Genomic DNA, 16992 nt, shown 5'->3' on the forward strand with positions numbered 1-16992 from the left:
TCTCACTTCTCTGACCCGGTTATGTAAAAAGCATCTGTCCTTGATGACGACCTGTTTGTGGGATGTCATTTTGGTGTGAGAATGTGCACACACTAATGTCGTAATATCCTACTTTGCTGGGTTCTGCTTCAACAGTAACCTCGTGGCGAGCACTTCTGACCATTCAGAAGTTCGGGATTTGAATTTGGAGTTTGCATGTTGTCCCCATGCCCGTGTGGATTTTCTAAAGGTACTCTGGCTTCTTACTACATCCCAATAACCATGATTTGAAAACTGAAAATTGTCAATAGATGTGATTGTCAGCTGGACTTGGTTGGCCTTGAAGTTGAAAAATTGCTATTAGATGAGGATTCATTTTCTGCAGGACTAGACATGAAAAATTGTACACTACCGCCGTTGTGTGGTATGCACGATGGAAGGTGGTGTGGATATTTGAATACACATAATGGCAAGATTCTCGTGGAGCTGAGCTATATTAAGGATAAAACTGAAATTACCCATGAAAACATAACTGAGGCTGATAGCTTCTCTTGCAGGGTAAGTTGGCCATCTGGTGGGCAAAGAGCAAACCTGCGTGAGGGGGAAGCTGGAGTGACCTCAAAAACTGACCACAATCTTCAGAAAAAAATGTAGAAAATGGTTACTTGTTATACTAGAATAATTATATTAATACACAAGGAGAGAATTTCCCCAACATATGGTCGATTTTCATAACACTGAAGTAAAATGCCCATTTCATCAATCATCAAGCAGGTATACTTCCTTCAAAAAGTGCTTTTAGTGTAATTTGTTTATGATTATTCAATCTATTTCACTATTTTGGATCGTGCCCAGGAACACATAAATTTGAGAGTCTACATTTATCTAAAAAAAAAAAAAAAGCCACAAGAAGGACACTTGAGGACAAACGGTAATAGGACACCTTACAGCAAAGTTTGTTTTAATGGTCCCAAGTATTCTGAACAACTAAGTGTACACTCATGTAAAAGGAAACAAAATGAGAAGATATGACAAAATACATCACATCTATAATTCCACTCAATCTTTAATCAAGACGGGATTACAAATTTCTCCAAAAAATCTGCAGTTTCAAAGGGCAAAAATGGTAAAACTACGGTAGCTCATCCTACTGAGGTCTTTAAAAACCTGTTCAAGTGTGACTGAAAACATCCTGAACGTTTAAAGGCAGGTCTCTTTTTGTCGTCATTTACAAAACAAAAAGAAGAAAAAAAAAAAAAATCGGGAAAATGGTTTTGCGAGACAAATGGAGGATGAAAATGAAATGACTAAAGAAAATGCTGGCTTTTTTTTTTTTGCTCTCTACAGAGATATAACATCTGCTGGAGAAACGACAACACTGATGACATCATCAAACTACAAGTAAGACCTCTCCTTGTCTCGTCCTATATGCTAACTTAAAAAAAAAAAAAAAGGACAATGCATCAGACAAGGAGGAGAGGAAGAAAAGAAAAAAGTGGACACTGGAGAAGGAGATGAGGGTGTGTGTTTGTGTGAGTGGGTCTGAATTGGCTGAACCATTTGGCCAAATGATGTCCTTCCCTGAGTGGGGGGCAGTGGGTCGGGGGGGGTCAATGGGGTTATGATCCAAGTGCGCAAGCTCTTGGGGAGGGGGGACATCAGTCTGCATATACATTTTTTTTCATTTCGATTTTTCGTCATTTCCTCCATCCGCTTCATGATCACGGTGAGAGCTTCCCTCACTCCGCGGCCGTTCCCTCAGTCTCGAGTTGACGCCCGTCCGTCTGTCCTTTCAGACACGTCTCCCTCCCGCTCTCCTGATTGGCACTTGTTTGAAATCGGGCTGGTCTGACGGGGGGAGGAGGAGGAAGAATCCATTCGAGTCCGTTTCCTCTCGTGACCCACCGGCAGAGTGTGGCTTTAATTCATTCCATTTTTGTTTAAGGTTGACCATTCCGTGTGAAGAAGAAATTCCCGTGTTCAAAAATGTCTGAATGGAGCACAAACGGAGGCGTCTTTAGGAGTTCAGTTTGGATTTTTTTGAAGGTGGCAGAGGGTCCTCTTTGCTCTCTCCCTCCTCCTCCTCGTCTTCTTCCTCGTCTTCGTCGTCATCGGGATAGTCCACCAGTCCCACTAGTCCTCCCTGCAGAAGACAAACGAGCAACGTGTATTTTAAATTAGGGCTGAGCAAATAACTGATGAACAATTACTCGAAGTTTAGGAAATCAGGCTGCGTTTTTTTTTTTTTTTTTATGTATTTTTAACCAGCTTCATTTAAATGTGTTGATGTGGGGGATAAAATTAAATAAAAAGGGAGTTTTTGCTTCTCTTTTTTTGTCCATTTATTTACAAAACAAATAAATTAGATATAGCCAATATAAATTAATACCCAGTGGCCAGCTAAGTACTACTCAAAACATCTGGTCATATAACCTGTTTTCAAGGAACGCAATAAAGCAGGGGTCACCAAGGCAGTGCCCGTGGGTGAATGGTAGCCCGTGAGGACCATATAAGGCGCCCGCGATGTATGTTCTAAAAATACCATAGGCCACAAATTGTTACAATTATTTGTGCTTTGAATTCTGAATCAGACTTGGTTACGTCAATTAAAATTTTAAGATACCTGTAATGTCATTTACTACGACAAATAAAAAAAAAATTTTTTTTTGTACGTGTAATGAGCAGAGTCTAAAATTTGCCGCAAACAGGTCACGTAGCCCTCCGTACGATCGGTGCCAACGAAGTCGCCCTCAGCCTCAAAAAGGTTGCTGAGCCTTGCAATAAAGTATAAAATGTTGGGTTTTATTTTAAGCCCACGGTGAGTGTGGTAAAGAAGTGAAGAAACGGGTCCAAGCGGAATGGAACAGTTGGCGGAAGGTGTCTGGCGTGTTATGTGACAGAAGAGTCTCAGCTGGGATGAAGGGAAAAGTGTATAAAACAGTGGTGAGGGCGGCCATGATGTACGGATTAGAGACGGTGGCACTGAAGAAACAACAGGAAGCAGAACTGGAGGTGGCAGAAATGAAGATGTTGAGGTTCTCGCTCAGAGCGAGCAGGTTGGATAGGATTAGAAATGAGCTCATTCGAGGGACAGCCAAAGTTGGATGTTTTGGAGACAAGGTGAGAGAGAGCAGACTTCGATGATTGGGACATGTCCGGAGGCGAGAGAGTGAGTATATTGGGTGTCAATGAGGAAGATGCACGAGACAGGCTTAGATGGAAAAAGATGACACGCTGTGGCGACCCCTAACGGGACAAGCCGAAAGGAAAAGAAGAAGATTTGTTCAATTTTACAATCCAACTTTTAACGTACCTTTGTGGTCACCGCTGGCGTGGCACCTGAGCTCTTCGTTCCTGAGCTCGGAGACTCTGGTGAGCCGGGAGAACCCGGGTTAAGCGAGGCAGATGACGGCGGGCTCGACAGGCTGGTTTTGGTGGAGCCGGAAAAGGACAGTTTGAAGCTTGGATTCTGTCGGCCCGACAAGCTCGACTTCCCCAGGACTTCCTTGTCGTCCGAGTCTTTCACTGTATACAAAGGTGGACCAGAGGTGCGACTAAGCAACACTTTATCAGTTGTAACTCGCCATTTAAGAAATGTTATCTAAATTCATGTTAACTTCTAAACTATAAAGGTGTACAGTTACGGGTTATTTGGGCAGTCAAATAGTTTCAAATTAACTCATACAGTTCTGGTGAATCTAAAACGTCTTGTGTAAGGTTTAAAAAAACAACTTGCATTTCTTCCTCTCCATGAACTTGCTTATGGGTTCCATGAGGTCCTCCTCGCTCTTCATCTTGTCCGAGGGACGTACTACGGCCTCCCCGTCCTCCAGGTCGTCCTCGTCCGTGTTGAACCACATCTCCTCCTCGTCTTCCAGTGTTCGCGCGTCACGGCGGAAGCGGTGGTTCCTCAAGATGGAACGCATGCTAATGAACAAATACCAAATGAGAGACAAATTACAGGATTTTTTTTTTTATAATACAAATGACTTTTTTTTAACAGCACCAGGGATTCATTTGCAACTTACTTTTGGAACATACTCCGTTATTCACTGTGAAACTAACCTATTCACCGTTTTTGTGCTAAGGCCAAAGCAATAGCGGAGTAATGCTGAGCTTACCTTCAATAAATGAATGGGAAGGAAGAATCAGCCCTGGCCAGCTAAACAATATGCAATGCTTAATATTGTGGCTGCAATATTTATAATTATATCTGTGTTGTCACTGCCAGGTGTTAATGCTTGGAGTTACTGACATGGAATCAGATATTTTTCACTTGAAATGTGTGTGGAAACAGGAAAAAAAATATTGGCATTAAGACTGAAATTGCACACTTGGACCTGCTGTGTTAATAAATACACCTTCATGTCATCTATAACAAACCATCACCATAAAATTCAACCTCTACCCTGCAGGTGCCATGCTTCTTACAATTTTTTTTTTTTTTTAAAGATCACAAAATGAAACGAGCACAAAGCCGATTCATACGTTTGCTCCCTGCTGACAGACAGGTTTTAACTTGTATAACAAATGTTACTCAAATAATTGCCAGCACAGTTAAACGTTTCAATTGATTCACATGAACTATTTCCCAAGGATACACAACCTGGAAGTCAACTAGCATGCATCATCGCTAACTTCCTTCGCTGAGGCTGGATGACCTCATCTCTCACTTTTGTCCAATTACCATCATTTCTGGACTATAAGCCGCACCTGAATATAAGATGCTGTTTCCAGCATCTCACCATCAATTAATCTATGCCAAGGTTATGTGCAGTAGATCTGTTTCCTTTTTTTTTTTTTTTTTTAAATCGGCCAGCTTGATTGCTTTTAACTTGAAAGCTGCATCATATGCATTTCTTCTTGCTTTTTATTCATGCACAAAGCGCAAAGTTACATTAAACTTACGTCTTCCTCGACACATATATTCCACCTGTCTCACTCTTACCTTTTCTGCTCGAGCGCCCATGGCGGCCATTCGAAAAAAAAAATGCATAAATTAGCTGCATCATTGCATAAGCCGCAGGGTTGAAAGCGTGTGACAAAAAGTCGCGGCTTATAGTCCGGAAATTACGGTACTTCTAATACTACAAAATGTACCAAAACCCCTGAGAATTGCAACATTTGGAGAAAATGTGAAGGCGGCAATCTACCTGTCTAATTTGGAGTTGTCCTGCCTCTCACGCTGCTGCTCATAGCGCAGCTTGAGGCCCTTGAAGGTCTGAACGTAGTCTACATCCTCAAGAGCCTTCCAATAATTTTCAATTATGTGAGCGGTGAGAGACTTCACATCCTCCTGGGAGCAATGGAAAAGAGGGGAGGGAGAGCAGGGTGGGGTGTAGATGTGTATATGGGGGGGAAGGACGTGGAGTGTATGAAGTGCAGGGTCATGGTGAAGAGGGATGAGTGCAGTATGGGAAAAATAAAGCACCAGCACAGGGAAGAAAAGGGAATATACACCATACGAATTAATATGCATCCATTAAAGTGTTTGTGACCTTAATTATTTTCAATCCGTCTTACAAACCGCATGGATGTGGATTTTTCTACATTCCGTGCATGATTATGAAACAAACTACTCACCACACGGACATATTCAAACATCTCAATGATGGCCGAGTTCATGAGATTGTAACGCGAGCCGTTCTTGAGGAAGGCTTTCACGACGGGCTCGAAGAGAAAATTTCTCATAATGTAGCGGTTGTAAAATTCGTCTTTCAGACCGATGATCCGCCGCATGAAGCGCAGGGCACCTGGTGTAACACGGGACACCGTTTAGAGAAGAACAGATGAAGATGCTAAACGGTAAGATTTTATGCGAGTTTGAATTTGAACTCACATAATGCCAGGAAGGCGTGCTGAGAGGCTGTGAGCACAAGGACCCTCCTGAGAATGTCCTTGTTGATAATGTAGTTCTTTATGTGGTAGGTGTGGTGCTCCACACAGAATGTCAGCAGTTCCAGAATGAGCGCTAACAACTGGGAGGTTTGGAAATCATCTAGGAGAGGGGATAATATTTCCTCATTAGTTGGTTTATGACATAAGTACGCATGCTCAGGCCACCCATGCAGACGTTCAAGTACCTTTGCTGGGCTTTTCGTCGGTGGTGTTGGCCAGCAGTGGCGCCGACAGGACATGCATACAGTGCTTGTAGAAGAAGCTCAAGAACTCGGTCTTTTCAGTTTTCTGGACAAAGGGCATACGACATGTGATGATGTAACGATGATTTAATGCTTATATCCAACTTCATGTCATCTTTCATCCGACACATATCCCATAGTGCTGTGTTGACACTGGCAGAATGCATGAAACAACACATTCCGATGCACATAAACTGCACTGGTATATGATTTCAATGAAAATATTTTTTAGAAGGTTTAGCCAACAGAAAATATTTTATTTGGTGTCATTCATTAAACAGACAAGTATGCTCAATCATATGATATCCCTACATGACTACTCGGAATTTTTAATCACGGTTGTGTCGCCTGGAAACTCACATTTGCGGTAGCCAGCATGTTTTCGGGATCCACCAGAGTTCGAAGCAGACCCATCAGCTGCACAGCCCCTCCTAACTCTGGGTCAGTATCGCAGATCATGTGTTCGATGATGAGGTTGATCAGTAGGATGTCCTGGAACGGGCAAAAAAAAAAAAAAAAATTAAATTGATGCTATTTAGAAGACACACATTACTTTAACAACACTTGTGGGCAAATTGATGTCAATCCTTTCAAGGGGAACCCTCACTTTTGTCCAACCATAAGTCATGAGTTTTTGTTCAACTAGAATTCAAAAGCAGATTTTCACTGTAATTTTCAGTAATTTGTATATATTCCTACAACTTTTGTCACTTTAAAAGATTTCTTAATAACCACTGTGGGTTTTTCTTTCATAAACCAAGTTGTGCGAACAGTTTTATCCACGTCCGCAGATGCTGAGCGAGGTCGGTTGCATTAGTCAGAGTACTCACATCATCATTTTGCTGTGACTCCTGCATGACAAATTCTCGTACCATGGAGGGGTTGTACTCCACCAGATAAGAGAAGATATCTGTCGCCGCCCCCCGCACCTGAACATCGTCCATTCCCTGCGTCACAAGCATAGGATGCATCAGTCTGTGGATTCTAATGCTTGGCAAAGATGTAAACAGGAACAATTCCCTCATCTTAATTTGCGAAGCAGGATCGCAGTACGTGCACTAAATCTGTTCAAATTCTCTACTCACAAGTATGACCTCCAGTGCAGGAAGAATCCCCATGTTCGACAGTGTCTTGAAGAAGGCATCTCTGTTTTGAGGTTGTAATGTTTGTGAGAACGCACAGAATTCCTTCAAGAAGTTCACCTGCATGGGGAAAGGCTCTCGTAAATAAGATACATTTACAAACTATACATTTTTTTTTTAATTCAAAATTAATACCAGTTCGTGTCTTTTGTCATCATCTGTAGCCTCATCTGTGAGCTGTGCAAAAAGATCTGTCAGGAACTTCTCGTCGTCCTGTCGTTAAAGAGGAGGGGGAAAAAAGTGGTATGCACCATGTATCAATCCATCATAAAAATATCTAAAATGATATAAATTATCCTTGTGCCCATTTTGTGTTACAACCAAGTTAAAAAGTCCACTCCTGATTTTGCTTTGTGATGAGTAAAGAAAGTTTTATCCATTATTTTGAACTCATTCAGTTGACATTAACATTATGGACAACGTTGGCGTGATACAACTGCTACTTGAAATTAATGTTCTTACTTTCATTTGCTTGAGATGAATAACCTATTCCTGTCAAGACTGTTTCAAGGTAATATAAAGCGGTCAAGTTGTACTGAACGTCACCTTAGGCCACAGGTGTCAAACTCAAGGCCCGATGGCCAGATGCGGCCCACCACACGATTTTATGTGGCCCGCGATGGCAAATCATGTGTATCAACTTCAATGATTTTCGTTCAACTTTGAACCAAAATTTCAAACTGTCATATCATAAATGATGACGTTAAGATATTGCACGCATTTTTGTGTTACCAAACATCAAGAATAGTTTAAAAACCCATTATCCTTGATTTCCATCCGATTCCAAAACTAGTTGGTACATTTAATGTGTAAACATGATGGGTCAATGAAAGATTTTCATGGTTTCAGTCATCATGGCCCTCTGACAGAAACCGGAACTACAATGTGGCCCGCGATAAAAATGAGTTTGACACCCCTGCCTTAGGCAAAGGCAAACACACACACATCTCACTTTTCTTCTACCTCAGCATAAGGTGACAACTACGAACACACACTGTTCACACATAGGGTCATATGATCCTAAAAAAAAATGTCAAATGGAACAACAGGAATGTTCCTGATGGAAATCCTTTGAATACCCAAACAAATGATATACAGGACTTTGCTGTCGAAGTACTTAGTATTTTTAAGTTTCTGGAGAGGGCCGTCTCTTCTTGTATTCCCAATCTGGGTGTACCCACCAATTAAAACTAATCCATGTTTTTCCAAAAAAAAAAAAAAATCTGAGGAAACATTGATTGAATATGTGATCCAAACTCACCTGAAGCATGCCCACAATCTCCACCTTGTTGAAGAAGATGAAGGAGTGCAGGGTGGACAGCATGTTTTCCTCAAAGACAGAGGGAGTGGGCAGTACCATGTCCTGAATGTACTGCACCCGATACGTCTGGTGTATTTTCTGACGCAGTTCAGGGTCTGAGATGGGGATCACCTCCTTAAAGCGGGCCGTCTTTGTGAGGAACTCCCGGTGCCGCCGCGGTTGCTGGAGCGCCGGGTCAAACTCCAGACAGCCAATGACGTCCATGATGCATTCGTCCGAGAACATGACTTCAAAAAGCGCGGTGCGGTTGAGTAGAAAAATGCCTTTGATGATTTCGTACAGGTGGTGCAGTCCCTCCTGGTTCTCCAGATCCTCGCACACACGGAACAGTTCGAGGAGCTTGCGAATGTAGCCTTCGTTCTCCACAGCTAGCGCCAGTTTCTCGCGCCTCAGTGGCGACGGGAGCGAGGAGGCCACCAGTTCTGCTAAGTCCTCCAGCCGATTCAGCTCGCACGGCGGCAGCTCCAAACCGGGCGATGACATGTCATCGAAGCGCTCCTCTTCCAGCTCATCGACCACATCTTGAGTAATGTCCACCGACGGGTCCTTCCCTTGCACCTTAAGAACGGAGAAACATGAGTGCTGATACAGTGAGGATTGTTTAAAAAAAATAAGAATAATTGCGTGATCATAGTTTAGTGATAAGAGACTACGCATTTATCTCGCAAAAGTATTGAATCACAAGAATCTCCGTGACTCCCACTTCCAGACACAAACGCACATGCCCTTTACAACATAAAGATAACACAGGTCTAGGTGACAAACACGTAAAGAGGTTCATTCACCTGGCAAATTTTCTCCCAGATCTCATCGCAACCAGCTTTCTCCTGGAAGCTGAGGGCCAAATCATAGTTTTCGGCCTCTGACCACACAATGAGCGTATCCTGTCAAAAGCCAGAAGAAAACATGCACATTAAAACGTGCAAAAATTGTCACACTGCACTCTATCTGTATAAAAAAAAAGGCACTGACCTGCTGTTTCTGGTACGCTGTGTTTGTGTTTATTTTGGACTCCAGTAGTATAGAACCTTGAGGGTGACAAACAAGAAACAAATCAGAGTGAAAGGTATTGGCAGGGATGGGAACATGGACACTACAAATCCAATAGTTAAGTCGTTTTTTAAGGTACCTGGACTTTTCTTTTCCTGATGAATTTTCACTTTAATCCCCACAATTTAAAACAGACATCTGTACTTCTGAGTCGCTAATTTGTCAATAGTGGTTTCTTACTTTGTTTAACATTTCCTAATACATGATGAAAGAAATTCTCAATAGAAAGCAGTGAAGTCAATTTCAGTGCTTGTTTTGATAGCATAATGTCGAGCCAACACCTGCTACCTTGTAAACAATGTGCATTGTCAGCACTATGTAAAGTCCATAAGAGGGAAACTGTATTTTTTTGTCCTTGTGCGATGTTATCAAACTGGTATTTTATCTAATTGACGGTAAATTATAGTTTCAATTTAGTTTCAGTTTTTATACTTTAGTATATTTTAGTCATAAATAGAGGAGAGGAATCGGTAATTCTACTTATGTTCCTATTTTTAATTAGTAGCTAACTGTACATGTACTCAAGTCTGGACTGTGAGTATTTTTACTACCTGTATTGGTACAATGGTTATCTAGGTCAGTGATTTCCAACCTTTATAGAGCCAAGGCACATATTTTACAATTGAAAAATCCCACGGCACACCAACAAAAGTAAATGTCACCAAAAATGGATCGATTAATTACTGCATGTACTTCCTGCCATCTAATAGAAGAGAATGTTTGTGTTCTGTCTGTCATTGTGCCTCACGGGCTCCTGTTAAGATGTTAGGTTAGAGTTATAGACAGCCCTACAGATTGACTTTGAAAAATGTTGCGATACATTACAATGCTGCTGTTTTGTTGTGCCTGCAATATGTATATTTGGTATTTATTGGTCTCCATTTTGTATGGATGGTAAATGTTCTTATGTGCAGTTTACTTTGCTGTTTTATCCTGAAATGTGCTCGGTTTTCTTGGCCTGATCACGCTAGAGAAAGAGATCTCGGTCTGAATGGGTTTGTATTTTCTGTTTAAATAAAGGTCGTGATTTGTTTGCTATGCAAGCCAAACTTACTCACCGTCACTCTCGGCTCGCACCAGTAGAGACGTGCCTTTCAGTCGGTCCACATAACTCGACGAGACGTGTCCGGTGCCGCGGTCGTCCCACTGTCTGTCCTCGTTGAGGGTATAGACTTTGACTCGTCTTCGAGTGTCCGTCATTCTGGCAGGTGGTCGTAAGCGGTCTCCCCCACCCCACCTCCAGCCAACCCCTGCTGGGCTGTTACAGGGTATCTGCGTCACCTTAGTAACGCCACAACTTCCAATTCACCTTTCGGACCCGGTCCAACAATCGAACACGACAGTGGCGTTGCGAGCTTGTCAGAAGAGCCACCAATTGTTGCTCTGCAGCAGGTGCAACTCCGCCGAACACACCAATATATTTACACTATCTCACCCAAGAAATTAATATCGCCGGATCACCACCGTGAAGAGTACTAATTCATAATAAATGTACAACGCGCAGGGGACAGGAGTTTATACAACTGCTACAGCGCGCAATGTTGACATGAATTCCGTGCCCATATATGTAAGAATAAACCCAAATGTCGACAAAATTCTGCACCAAACCCTCCGCCGTTGTTAGTTGTGCTCCAGCGGACACAACGTCAGCGAATAGCACAGCTAACGAGTTGACTTGCCTTCATGTAAGCCAAATAACAGCGATTCGTCCAATAGCCGCGTTAAGGCGAAATGAGCAGAGCTACACCGCGAAAGCATTATTTTCACATTTGCGGCCCGTGCTGAGCGTTTGTTTGAACCCGGAACAATATTTCTAAATAGGACTCAATAATGCGCCAGCTGGCTAGCGCTAGCTGCTATTTCTTCCCAAAGTGTTCCGCCATGTTCTGGCTCGGGGCCGCGGAGAGAAAACTCTCTCCTTTCTGGTACTTGTACATCCCAAAAATTATGCAAAACAACAAGCCGTGAGCGTCAAATTACTTCGAGCGTTTTGCTTTACACCGTATTGCTATTTGTCATTCATTCCCTTATGTCTCGCTCGGATATTTGCTAACAGTCCCCCGTGAGTATTCAGCCATCTTGGGCCCCAACAGGCTGTACGGGGTTTCCAGCACGGCAACAACAGGGCTGCCCGCCACATTTAAAGAAACAGTACACGACGACACACGTACTCGTCTTTATTACGAGCACGTAAAACGAGGATGAGCAAAGATATTCACACACAGCTTGGAATAGTTGTGTGGGAAAATAAAGACTTGTAAAAGTACAAGTACTGTAATATTTATTAGTCAGAGCTTGGGCTAATGTTAAGGGCGGGTGTGGTGATTGTCGGTTGTGGCGTCACAAAAAACGAAAATACGCAAAGGGGCATTTCAGCTTGAAAGCTGACTGGGTTTTTTTTTTTTTTGTTGTTTTTTTTTTAAGTAAGGATGTGAAATGAGTGGGTGTCGCTGAAACGCTTCTTTCGTAAACTTAAGAGACATGTAATTTCTTCTTTGCCCAAAAATTGGTACTGGTAGAAAACATTTTCTTCAATTATTATTATTATAGTGATGTGAATAAAACCTTATCCAATTTTTATATTTCAATCCAGCAAATAAGGAATTAAAACAGTTTTCATGGGTTTCAATTGGCTATGGCCCCCATAGAACCAAAAAGAAGAATGTGATGTAAGCGGAAAAATTTATATATTCTACGATATGAAGTTGGAAGTCACAAAATATCCTCACCCTTGGCAAGCTTCATTACTTTTCCATTAAACAGCTAAAAAGGATGGATGGTGGACACAATAGAGTCCAAGGGATTATTAGTAGCTCTTCTCGACATTCAAGTTAATCATTACAAGTTTCCAGATGCTAAAATATCATAAGGTTGCGACCTTAGTAACAAAACAAAAAAATCACAATTTGGTAATGGGGGGAAAAAAAAACTACAGAATTTTTTTTCCCTGCTAGAATAGACACCATGAATCATTCTTTGAGGTGATATCATTCTCTTGGATGGGGAATATTTTCATTCTCCAAATCTATTATGTCACCAGTAGTAATGCTCCCTGGTTCATGTTCCTCCATGTTTTTTTTTTTTGTTTTGTTTTTTAAATCTTAGTCAATCAAGATCCTGACCCCAGTTGCCTTCACCTTTCCAATCATATCTTTCTTGTGTCATTAGCTATGGTTTTTTTAAAAAAAAAAAAGTAAAAAGGTGTAGAGTACTTGTAATCTGTTTTCAACTTCAAATACTCATGTACAGATATCTAAAAAAAAACCTAATCCTGTTTCACTTTTTTTTTTTTTTTACATTAAAACACTTTTGAGATCGTTCAATGTACTTGAAACGATCACGACATGACATTTGCGTATGATGTTTTGATGTTTGACGTGTAATTCCGCTTAACAGCTCTTAGTCTGAATTCCTTAGAACACGAATATTACAATACTATTTTTGCAGAATCCAGCATCTAATTTAGTAAAAAAAAAAAAAAAAATTCACGTAACAGGGCAACATTTACAGAATTATTCCCGTTTTAACACGTGTATCTGTGGCGAATTCATCCAATGAGACCTTCTATATGCATGAGCGCACACAAATCAATGCACACTTTTAAATGACAACGAATGGAATAACTTTAAAGTAGTTTATTAAGGAACAGTCCCCGATACCAAAATGATTACATTTGTATCAAAAGAATGCCATTTTCTTGGAATCAGATAAACAAATTTATTTAAAAAAAACAGCATTAAATATCCTTAATAGAAACACTGTGGTCAGAAAAACATCACAGTTGTAAATTTTGGGTACGTCAGGTCCCACAAAATTAAAAAAAAATATTTTAACAACCATAAGGCTCAGTTAAAAGTTTTACATTTTCTCCCAAATGGGCGGCTTATCTGTGCAACGAGTTCCGAAACACGTAAATGTGTGACTTTGACGAGCGCGACCCCTGATTGACCAAGAACATTTCCAGGCGATACGCTGATTATATAGAGAAAAGGCGGACGTGATTAAAGACAGACAGCATGTGGATGTTAAGAGGGGGAAGGGTGGGCGTGGAAGAGGGACGGTACAGGTACGCTGCCCAGCAGGTAAATAGTGCCGGTATTTCATTTTGGCTAAGGACCCCAGAAAATGGCACCGTTTAAACTGCAAGCTATCGGTTAAGTTCAGCGAATGAACTTGGATCTTGCAATTATTCCAAGAGGCTTGACGAAGAAACTTCAACCGCCGGACATCGGTGTAAACACATGGTGTTCAAAGTGAAGTTGCAAGCGGCGTGGGCGCCATGGATGACAGACGGCGAGCACAGCTTTACGAAGACTGGGAGGCAGCGGCGGCTGAGTGACGCCACAATTTCTGAAGGGATTGTGGATGCTTTTGCTAACGTGTTTGCTTCCACTCCTTTTTGAGCTTTCGCAAAAGCCGGCATCATTTCGAAGGAGCTGCGCGGCAACGAGACTGACTCAGACAATGATGAGAGGGAACCCGACGTGTTTGATGGAAGCTGTTCATTTCGGATAAAGAAGATGAGGACTTTGATGTTCGTATATTGTTAAATACTTCAATGAAGTACAACCGGACTCATTGTTTACATTGTACTTAAAGGGGAAATCCAGCGCTTTGCATGAACAATGTATCCAATAGGTCATGTAATATGTACTCTATTTTGACAATATGATGTTAAATCCCCACTCATTTAATAGTGTTTTTAGAAGATTTTTATTGACAATTGCGATTACGAATTTCAAGGCCGCTGCCATTGCGCGGACTTGACGTGTAAGGTGCTGCACCAAAGGCTCGATTCTGTGGCTGTAATTAATGTTGAATATTCAGATTGTTCTTCGGGTGGAATGACGCGGAGTCTGATGACCAAGCTGCGGCGGCGGGCCGCGAGCCGAGCTTCAGTACCCGACGGAGGCCGCGAGCCGAGCTTCGGCGTCCGGCGGAGGCTGTTAGCCGAATCTCAGACACCATTATTTACGCACTTCCGTCCCGCGCATAGGCCTCCGAGTAGTCAAACTCTGGCGTCATTCTGCCCGTAGAACCATCCGAATATTCAACAGTATTTACATCCACAGGTTCAAATCAGTATGGACATACTCCTCCATCTTCCCGATCAACCGATACTGTTATTTCTTCATCAAATGGGGATAAATCCGAGAAATCAGCACTGGGCACAATGTAATCGAGCCTTTGGTGCGGCACCTTACGCGTGACATCCGGGTATGAAAGTCATGTGAATCGCGAAAATGGCAGCGCCCCTGAAAATTCGTTATTGTCGATTAAAATCTTCTCAAAACACTATTAAATGAGAGAGGATTTTACATCATATTATCAAAATAGAGTACATATTACATGACCTATTGGATACATTGTTCATGCAAACCACTGGATTTCCCTTTTAAACACAGTTTTGGTCCTGCTGCCTTTTTAAATAGCGCGCATGCATGCTACCGTATGTTTTAAGATAGCGTATTGTGGCATTCCTGGGAGGCTGGAGGCGCTCCCAGCATGCTTTGCGGCGCTAAACATGTACGTAAATAGCATTTGAAATGCATGTTTTGTGTCAATTATTTCTTCGGCTTTCCTTCTGGTCGATTTGTTGTCTACTGGTTGTGTTGCTCTGTTTGGTGTGGCGTAATGATTTTGGTTTTGTGTTGACTGTTTTTTGTGAAAACAGGGCAAGACCATTCTTCTGCTTAGAAAAATAAAAGTGTAATTAATCCTCAATCCCTCGTGAGTGCCACCATGGCTGCGCTCAATAATACAGTGCTCCTTTTGAATGTGTTAAATGCAGAAATTGCATCCACAAATTAGACTGCACCTTTTAATACGATGCGCCTTATGGTTGCGAAAATACGGTATACTGCAAACAAATACAAACCAAACGTGAATTGGCTTGGCCGTTTGAGAATAGCAAGAAGAAAAGGTTTCCAGTTCGAAACTACAGGGCCACAGCTAGGTGACCCTTGAACCATCATCATCTTACAAGATTGTCTTCTATCGCACGGAACTCTGAGAACTTTTTGAAATGTAGCTGTGCTCCATATCTTCCTCCAGGATAATATTTAGAAGGACAACCTGCAAATCGTCTCTTTACTTCCCTGCTTGATGAGCTTGACGTCTCAGCAGGACGTAAATCTTCTCTTTAATCCAGTCTTTGTTGTAGGGCTGATATGTTTGGGTGTCCGCTCTGTAACTTCACATGACATAGGTACGTAAATTTGGACCAATGCAAATTAACATTTGAGTCGTATGACACTTACACAAGACAGCTCAGGTCTGCCAAGTCGTCAATGAAGTCAAATAACTGACTAATATCATAAGTGATGGATGGACTATTTGGATTCATCCTCTTGAGATGCTCTTCATACATTTTGCATACACCTTTGGAAAAAAACAAATACAGACAATAAAAACTGGGCTACTTCTCTGCATACCAAATACGTTTTGAAGTAGATTTTTTTTTCCCAGTAAAAATTTTTTGGGTGATCATTAATTTCCATAAAAATCTACTGAAAAAAATAAAAATACATCTTATTTACATGCAATGTTGGGGGAATCCTTTCGTAAAAATATGCATGTAAATATGGTCGAATTTAACATAAGATGAGCCCTCGAACTGCAGGGGAGAGGAGGGGGGGGACTCATCCTAATAAACACAAATTTATTGCTAATATCAAATAATACTCCAGTCCTGTCAAAAACTAATTAGATGAGTCAATATCCCCAGTACTGTTACAAACTTTTACCACTATATATGCAAGACACGGGTCGAAGTAAATACGTTTAAAAAAAATAATGAAAATAAACATAACAAAAAGTCCTGACCTTCCATGCATTCATTCACCGACTCGTAGTCAGCATATGTCCGGCCTTCGGGTCTCTTGGTGGGCTGAACCAACAGGATTGTGTGCGACTGGCAAACGGACAAAGGTCAAGCAGTGAAACATATGAATTATAAAATACTTAGAGTAGATAAACTGTGCATCAAAAAAGTTAATGATTTAGATGCTTTGCGTAGCTTCTTTAACTGAGTTAGCTAGCTAGCTCAGTAGCTTAGATGCAGTTGTCCATCTACGGGGCAATTTATATAAGGTGAAAATTTATTCGGTCGAGGCTAAAACGACGTATCCTTTACCATCTTTGTGTTGAATGTCAACGTTGCGAATAAAGTATAATATACGACAGATTTGGTCTTAAACTGCACTGTAGGATACAAATCCCTTGCGAAACTAGCAAAGGGAAGTGAAATAATTATGTTTCCGGTATCAAACGAAGGCGTTTCAAAATAAAGGTGATGTCAAAATATGTCGTCTTCATTCTTTGAGTTATTTTCTATAATGTTAGTTCGTTATAAATGATT

The 16992-nt window shown here is 41.4% G+C and overlaps 2 protein-coding genes across 3 annotated transcripts; both read right to left on the reverse strand.

The window, feature by feature from the left end:
* Positions 1-914: 914 nt before the first annotated feature.
* On the reverse strand, positions 915-11873 carry smek1 (SMEK homolog 1, suppressor of mek1 (Dictyostelium)). 2 transcript variants are annotated; one of them, XM_061812635.1, is made up of 15 exons: positions 10691-11873; positions 9555-9610; positions 9368-9466; positions 8523-9140; positions 7397-7474; positions 7205-7321; positions 6950-7066; positions 6480-6611; positions 6063-6165; positions 5819-5977; positions 5563-5732; positions 5133-5275; positions 3716-3906; positions 3293-3504; positions 915-2122 (listed from the first exon to the last, which is right to left on the reverse strand). In XM_061812635.1, the coding sequence occupies exons 1-15, from the start codon at positions 10830-10832 to the stop codon at positions 1997-1999; spliced, it is 2463 nt and encodes an 820-aa protein (XP_061668619.1). In that variant the 5' UTR covers positions 10833-11873; the 3' UTR covers positions 915-1996. The 2 variants fall into 2 exon arrangements, with proteins under 2 accessions (XP_061668619.1, XP_061668620.1); XM_061812636.1 differs by having other exon boundaries at positions 5133-5272; positions 10691-11871.
* Positions 11874-13335: 1462 nt separating this feature from the next.
* erh (ERH mRNA splicing and mitosis factor) lies at positions 13336-16887 on the reverse strand. The gene is made up of 4 exons (XM_061812968.1): positions 16768-16887; positions 16458-16545; positions 15893-16013; positions 13336-15825 (listed from the first exon to the last, which is right to left on the reverse strand). Exons 1-4 carry the CDS (start codon positions 16768-16770, stop codon positions 15723-15725), a joined length of 315 nt encoding a protein of 104 aa, XP_061668952.1. The 5' UTR covers positions 16771-16887; the 3' UTR covers positions 13336-15722.
* Between the last annotated feature and the right edge of the window lie 105 nt (positions 16888-16992).

Source organism: Syngnathoides biaculeatus, chromosome 23 (assembly GCF_019802595.1).
Source record: "Syngnathoides biaculeatus isolate LvHL_M chromosome 23, ASM1980259v1, whole genome shotgun sequence".
NCBI classification, from domain to species: domain Eukaryota; kingdom Metazoa; phylum Chordata; class Actinopteri; order Syngnathiformes; family Syngnathidae; genus Syngnathoides; species Syngnathoides biaculeatus.